At 47.3% G+C, this 7,393-nt stretch overlaps 1 protein-coding gene across 1 annotated transcript; it reads left to right on the top strand.

Moving 5' to 3' along the window:
- The first annotated feature begins 5,285 nt into the window (after nt 1–5,285).
- Nucleotides 5,286–6,519, top strand: LOC119340703 (probable glutathione S-transferase GSTF1). The gene is made up of 3 exons (XM_037612623.1): nt 5,286–5,494; nt 5,731–5,779; nt 5,944–6,519. The coding sequence occupies exons 1-3, from the start codon at nt 5,330–5,332 to the stop codon at nt 6,387–6,389; spliced, it is 660 nt and encodes a 219-aa protein (XP_037468520.1). The 5' UTR covers nt 5,286–5,329; the 3' UTR covers nt 6,390–6,519.
- The last annotated feature ends 874 nt before the right edge of the window (nt 6,520–7,393 follow it).

Here is a 7,393-nt window from a genome sequence, read left to right as displayed (position 1 = left end):
CAGATACTCCCTCCGTTCCAGATTGTAGTGCGCATAGTTTGCATCGCAGATACCAATGCGTGCGCTGGCGCTGGAGTTTGGACGAGAAAGCCCCCGCTCCTCTGCTGGCCGGAATGACAAGAGTACTAGTACCACTAGTACACCCCATCTCCTCGACTCTCCATTTATGCAGTTAGCAAGCTGGACACCGCGAGCGTGTGCTCAAGTCGAAGAAGTGCAGCGTGCCGTCACGGCTTGGTCTTGCCAGCTGCGTGCCCTCGCAATTTGTTGTCCCTGGCCATGGACGCGATGGTGCCGGAGACGCCGGACCTGGACGCGGCCATGGACGCGGGGCACAGCTATGGCGGCGCGATGGTAGGGTGCCGGGGACGGCCACGAGCGCTGCTGGCAAAACTCGAGGCGCAGCGGCTGGGTGCGTTGGCGGCTGGTGGACGAGCTCCACGTGTGCGCCAAACTCCGGCGGCTGGTGGCCCTGCTCCCCGGCGTCCGCGCGCTCGTGCTGTAGCTCATTCTCCGGGATGAGACCAGGGTAACAGTGCCGCCAGAGACGCCGACAAGTGACGCCAGTTGTGAGATGCCGGCCGTGGACGCGGAGCCGCCGGATGCGGTCGCGACGACGCCGGAGGCCGGCCCTGGACGCAGAGCCGCCGGATGCGGTCGCGACGACGTCGGAGGCCGGCGGTGGAGGCGCAGGTGCCGGATGCGGTGGCGACGACAGTAGGTCCTGCATGCTAGGTTCTAGGCAGTAGCCTGCCATACCCGCTGGTCGCATTGTCATCTCACATGCACTGCTGCCCATGACGAGTCCTGTTTGCCAGATATTTAAAAAAACAAGGAACAGCGCATCCTTGTGCAGGTGAACCGAGAGAGAGAACAAAGAGTCAAATTCAAAAGAGAAAAGCGTGAACAAGTACGAAAAGTGTTCTGAGTGAGAGAAGCTGTGTGGGGGATTCTGACAGAATTTTTCTTTTTAGGATTGAAGAGAGATAGATAGCGTTGTGAAGAACTTTTGAAAAGAAAAATACTGTGAGGGAGAACTCATTTCCAAAAAAGAGATAGCTATCGTGTCAGAGAGTTATTTTTTACGGCAATGAGAGACGATTTTTTTAGCGGGTCATGCATGCATTTAATCCAAGCACACCATCTCACACGAAAGCGTTGTGAAGAAAAAAAGTCTTGGCCAGGAAGTGTGAGAGAGACTGTATACATGCATGCATATTTTGTTTGCATGCGAGAATACTGTGTACGAGAGAGAGAAGTGTGGTCAGAATTTCCCATGGGTGTGGGCGTGGGTGTAGGAGAGAGAGGTAGTGGTGTGGTCAGTGGTCACGGGCATGACGGGCACCGAGACAGCGCTGACAGGGCGACATGACGGGGACAACGATGGGTATGGGGGTGGCACTCAATACCTACCAGGGAATCAAACTACTGTTCATGTAGCCTTAATTTACAGACTAATCACTCTGTTGCTGCTGAGATAGTACTGTACTAGCCCACATCTCAAAACAGCGACCAATGGCACATATAAAGGGCACCGCGTAGGACGAGATACCAAGAAACTTTGTGATTTAAGCCTCTAGGGGGTGGGGGCCCCTAGAATATCACCATATGACATTTCCAAACCGCGCTAAAATATAGATGGTGAACCATAGAGAAATAGGTGTGTAATCTCTCTCGTCAAAACAGCAACATTTTCCTAAAAAGTTGATTGCAAATATCAGGACTCGGTTTCTTGCATGTGTTGAACGCACCCACCATTTTGGTAACATATGCACCAACATCTGGCGACGAGTCAAGAACATGAATACGCCTTCGGTCATGATACTGCGGATTTTTTGTTAGAGACACGGGAAGTCCAGCCGTCTTATAAATAGATGAGAGGCGACAACATTTTGAAAAACACATAATTGAACAATCAATGTACCACTTTTTTTTAGCTTTACCTTTTCCTTCTCTCTTGTACTTCTTCTTCCTCTTGCTTCGCTATTCTTTTAGATGCAGGGCAGCAATCCACGAGGCCCTCAGGGCAACCAGGTTGACTTAGGGTAGCCTATAGCCGCCCATGCGCCCTGACGGGGTCCCGCCCGGGCGTATAGGGGTTGGGGCCTAAATAAGCTCCCGCAGGATTGCTTGCATACCGTGCTTCCGACCGGGTCTCCTTCGAAGTGAGTTACGCTGCATCACCCCCGGCGATGAGCGTAGACGATGACGTGCTTGTGTGCGAACACTACGAACTAATTTTAAATCTCGGAACTAATTTCAGAAATATCTAATCTGATGAACAATTTTTTTTAATTGAATAAGTTTTGAAAGTATGAACAATTTTTGAAACTATGAACAAATTTCAAATTCCTAGAACATTTTTTTGAAACTACAAAGAAATTCCTAATTTCAAAACCCTTTTTAACATATTAAAATAAATCAACGATTTTTTTATTCTGTGAACAAATTATAAAATAACAAACGATTATTTGAATGGATGAACCTTTTTTCAAGCTTTTAATAGTTTTTGAATCTCTGAGTTTTTTTACTCTGAAAATAATTTCTAAAATAATTTTGTACTTATGAACAAAATTAAAGTCAAGAATAATTTTCAGTGGCTTGAACATTTTTTGAATCTACGGAATTTTTCATAATCGATGAACAAAAGTGTTTTTGAGTAGTGCAAATTCCTGTTTGTTTTTATTTTTCTGTTCCATGCAGTACAGAGTTGGAAAACAATTTTCTTTATGTCGTCCCTTAATTATTTTTGGCATTTGTTCCAAAACTCCTATTTCCTTGCGCGTCAAAGCACTGGAAGAAAAGTGCGAAGTAGATCCGGAAACAGGAACAAAAGAAATCTAGAAACAGGAACGAGAGAAAACCAGAAGCAAGGACGAACGCAACCAGCTAGAACAGATCACTAGTGTGCATGCGATGCTTGATATACTGTGGGAGTTAGACGAAAAGAAGCGTGTTCTAATAATAACCTTCTGGTGGCAATGGTGGAATCAAAGGAATAAGGTCCGGGAAGGTGAGACGCCCATGCAAGTGGAAGAGATGGTCAGAAGAATCCGATGCAATGCACTAGAGTATGAGGAAGTCTTTACGCCGAAGAAGAAGAAGAGGCCGCCGGAGAAGTGGAATCCACCGCACACAGAGACGATCAAGTTTAACCTTGATGGAGCGTTCCCTCCAGGATGCTCTATGGGTGGATGGGGTGTGATTGCTCGAGATAGCTCGGGGCAGGTTCTGGCTGCTCGGGCCGGCCGTCAGGAGAATATCCAAGATGCGTTTGGGGCAGAGGTCAATGCATTGGCAGCAGCAGTGATGACGGCGTCGGAACTGGGAGCGATGAGGGTTGCCTTTGAAACCGACTCACAGTTACTTGCTGAGGCCATGAACGCCCGTGCGGCAGACTCCTCACCTTATGCATCAATCATTGAAGACCTCAAATACCAGATGAAAATGTGGTTTTCGAAGGTTAGTATCATTGCTTGTAGACGGTCTGCGAATTCAGCAGCACATGAACTAGCCAAGATAGGTCGTATGTGTCTTCCTAATAACTATATGGAGTGGAACTCTAGTGTACCGCCCAGTGTGGCTGTTTGTGTCTCGGGTGACATGCCCGAGCACCGTTAAATCTATAAAGCGTTGCTTTGCCTTCAAAAAAAAAAGAAGCAAGGACTAGCAAAGAAACAGGCCCACAAAGCTCGGAAGATGACACATAGAGGCAGAGAGCCCAACTTCTAAATGTCACTTATGGCGCCGTTTAAAGGCCGGGTGGCCCATTTCTACTGCACAATAGTTCGTTTATTTGCCGGTTTTGGAAATATTCTAGGCGCTCCTGGTGTCTTTTTCTTTCTGCTGGTCATTTATATATTTGTTTAGGCGGTTTTTCTATAGGATTTTACTTCCTTTTTCTTTTTCTTTTTCTCTTTTTCTTTTTCATATTTTTAACGTTTTTAAATTCATAATTTTTTTCAAATGCGTGAACACCTTTTCCCAAATTCATGAACTTGTTTGCGAATGTTTTATAAATTTCCTGAACATTCTATATAAGTTCAGGAACTTATTTCAAGTGCACAAACTTCTTTTCAAATATGTGGCCTTTTTAAAATCCATGAACATTTTCCAAATGCATGAACTTTTTATTTATGCTCTTGAAGTTTTCTTGAGTTGTGAAGGTTTTTCAAATGCATATACTTTTTTTTAAAATCCGTGAAGTTTTCCCAAATTCATGGATGTTTCTCAAATGCGTGAACTTTTATTCAAGTTCGCCGACCTTCTTTGAATTTTGAACATTTTTTAAATTTGGGCACTTCTTTAAAATCCATGAATGTTTGTCAAATGCGTGAACATTTTATTCAACTTCTTGAACATCTTTGAAAATTTATGAACTTTTTCAAATTCATGAACTTTTTTTCATATACATGAACTTTTTTCAAAAGCGCGAACGTTTTAGATTGTGTGATTTTTTCAAATTCATGAAATTTTTTAAATTCATGATTTCTTTTGCTAATTCATGATTTTTTTAAATCCAAATCATTTTTTGATTTTACCAAAATTTAAAGAACTGGAGAAAAACGACCTGGATTACTGCTCAACACACCACCATGACCGTCTTGCATGTCCGAGCGGTGCTCCTTCACCGGTTGAATGCCTCTAGCTGCGCCACGGCGACGGCGTTGTCGAGCCTGTCGGCGCCTTCCCCCTGCGCCACCGCCAGCGCACGGACGTACCAGACGAGCACCCCGTCCCGGGCGAAGCCGGCGTCCACCGCGACGCCGGGCACGCAGAGAGACTGGAGTTCGGGAAATGCTACACTTACGGACTGTTTTGGCACGGAAGGGGTTACGGGCTGAAGTGTAAATCTATGGTTTGCTAGTGGTGGGGCCCTCAACGAAATTCAAGGGGAGAGAGATTAATAAGGAGCAGGCACGTTAGCCCGTAGCTTCTCTCCCGTGTCTATGCCCCGTAAGTGTAGGATTATTGCTGGAGTTCTGTAACACGTGCGGGTTGATTTGCGAATACACACGGGGATCCGCAAAAATGCCACAACGACCCGCTACCGCCACCTGGCGCCACTTGTCCCTCTTCGGTTGGCTGTGGACTAGATAGTCACATTGGTGCAAGTTGTAGGATGATGGGTAGGGTTTTACGAGTTTTGTACTGAATCATGGACAAGTTATAGGACGGGGGCGGTTTTAACTTTTAACTCTTGAACTTTCTGCGAAGCAGCTCGCTAGCCTTATAAAAATCCAGCTGCGTGCGACCGTGAGCCGCCGCTTTTGACTCCAGAGGCCGTCAGTCAAACTGCTCTCCTTCTGCAATCACGGGAAGGGGATCCATGGCCATGGGGACGGAGGCGAAGGTGAAGGTGTTCGGGCCGGCGAGATCCACCTGCGTGGCGCGGGTGCTGCTGTGCCTGGAGAAGGTCGGCGCCGAGTACGAGCTGGCGCACGTCCACCTCCCCGCCGGCGACCACAAGGGCCCCGCGCATCTCGCCCGCACCGTACCTGCCGCTCTCCTCTTCTTCTTCAGTTCTTCTAGCAGCCGATTGCTTCCTACCTCGTGCTTTCACTGAGATTTCTCTTTCGACAACGAGTAGCTAACACCTTGCCTTGCTGAGATTTTTGGGTGATGGTTGCTAGGCCGCGTACAGGTTCAGATTCAGAAAGTAGTCTAGCTAGCTAGCCATGCTTAATAGCTTAAGATGTCCGATTGCTCAGCTCTGTATTTGCCTTGCAGCCCTTTGGCCAGGTCCCGGCTTTCCAGGATGGCGATCTCATCCTTTTCGGTGAGAGAACCTCAAATATTCTTTCAGATTTCTATATATCTCGTATCAACACACAAACACAAGGAAAAGCCTGAAAGAACAACATCTTTGTGTTAGCTTAGCTATAGACTGAGCAAATTGCTCTGAAAAATAATTATTCAGATTTTGTTATGTTGTCATCCCAGAATCGCGTGCGATTTCGAGGTACGTGCTCCGCAAAGGCGCATCCGATCTTCTAAGGCAGAGCAGCCTCGCCGAGGCGGCGACGGTCGACGCATGGCTCGACGCCGAGGCCCACAACTTTGACAGGGCCATGTCGGCGATCACCTTCCAGTGCTTCGTCGTACCCATGTTCAGGGGCGGGACGACCGACCAGAGGGTCGTCGAGGCGAACCTGGAGAAGCTCAAGGTGGTCCTCGGAGTCTACGAGGAGCGTCTGTCCATGTCCCGGTACCTGGCCGGAGATTTCATCAGCCTGGCGGACCTCAGCCATTGCCCCATGGCTCACTACCTGCTGGCGAGCCCCTGCGCATCCGTGCTCGATGCGTATCCTCGTGTGAGGGCCTGGGTTGATGGGATGATGGATCGACCGAGCGTGAAGAAGGTTATTGAGCTTATGGATGCGTCGTGAAAAGAGTGGTGTGGTGTGCGCTTTGTGGAGTGGAAGTTGTCTGAGATGTGCCGGTGGAGGTGATTTGTCTTGTTTTCAGTACCACAACTCTTTACATTTTGAATAGTAGTAAGAGGGTACCTCGGAGTAATACTACACGTATAAAAGGATACCCAATTTACCAGGCGTCAAAGTATACCCAATTTATATGGAAATATCTTAATAACTTACACCCAACTTTGTAATAATGGCCCAATTCACCACATGCCGAAATTCCATTTAAGCTCTCTAAGAGCATCTCTATCCAAACTCCCAAATTCCATTTAACTCCCCAAATTGGCATATTTTGAGGATTTAATCAAGCCTAACCGAATCCTTAACCTGATAACGTCTCAAAAAATTGAGGATTTAAGTTTCAAGAGATTTCTTTTTGGATCAAAAAGACCTAACAGAATCAGGAACAAAATCGCCCGTCTTCACCTACTGATTTGACATCGCCATCGCCGTAAAGTGCCGCCGCCACTTGATTCGTCACTGGTATTGCTCGAACCACAGCCACTGCTCGATTCGCCAATGTTGTCAGCCGATTCTCCATGGTAAGGTTGCGCGCGCCCACCACTATGCCTACTCATGCCAACACCTCCTGCAAGTCGTCGTGCGGGACCTGGCGGCCTAATGAAGGGGGCAGAGGATGAGGAGCCCCACGCTGGCATCAAATCCTCAAAGGAGAAAGATGAGGGGGGAGAGGGAGCAATCCTGTGATGCCCCCGACTCAATCGTGCACTAATCATGCACATAAATGCGCACGATCAAGATCAGGGACTCACGAGAAGGCATCACAACACAACTCTAAACACAAATTAAAGTCATACAAGCTTTATATAACACGCCAGGGGCCTCGAGGGCTCGAATACAAACGAGTCAGCGGAAGCAACAATATCTTAGTACAGACATAATGTAAACAAGTCATCCTTAAGAAGGCTAACACAAGCATCAACAATGATAAAAAAGGCAAGTCCTCCTGC

The sequence above is a fragment of the Triticum dicoccoides genome, chromosome 7B (assembly GCF_002162155.2).
Source record: "Triticum dicoccoides isolate Atlit2015 ecotype Zavitan chromosome 7B, WEW_v2.0, whole genome shotgun sequence".
In the NCBI taxonomy this organism is placed as follows: Eukaryota; Viridiplantae; Streptophyta; class Magnoliopsida; order Poales; family Poaceae; genus Triticum; species Triticum dicoccoides.
The sequence above is the reverse complement of the archived record's forward strand: the minus strand, read 5'-3'. Positions and strand labels throughout refer to the sequence as shown.

What these genes read in the sequence shown, in the direction of transcription:
- LOC119340703 (XM_037612623.1), top strand. Translation starts at nt 5,330, where the DNA reads ATGGCCATGGGGACGGAGGCGAAGGTGAAGGTGTTCGGGCCGGCGAGA. An exon ending in CCGCGCATCTCGCCCGCACC is followed by an intron (nt 5,495 to 5,730) that starts GTACCTGCCGCT and finishes TTTGCCTTGCAG; the next exon opens with CCCTTTGGCCAGGTCCCGGC. An exon ending in TGGCGATCTCATCCTTTTCG is followed by an intron (nt 5,780 to 5,943) that starts GTGAGAGAACCT and finishes TTGTCATCCCAG; the next exon opens with AATCGCGTGCGATTTCGAGG.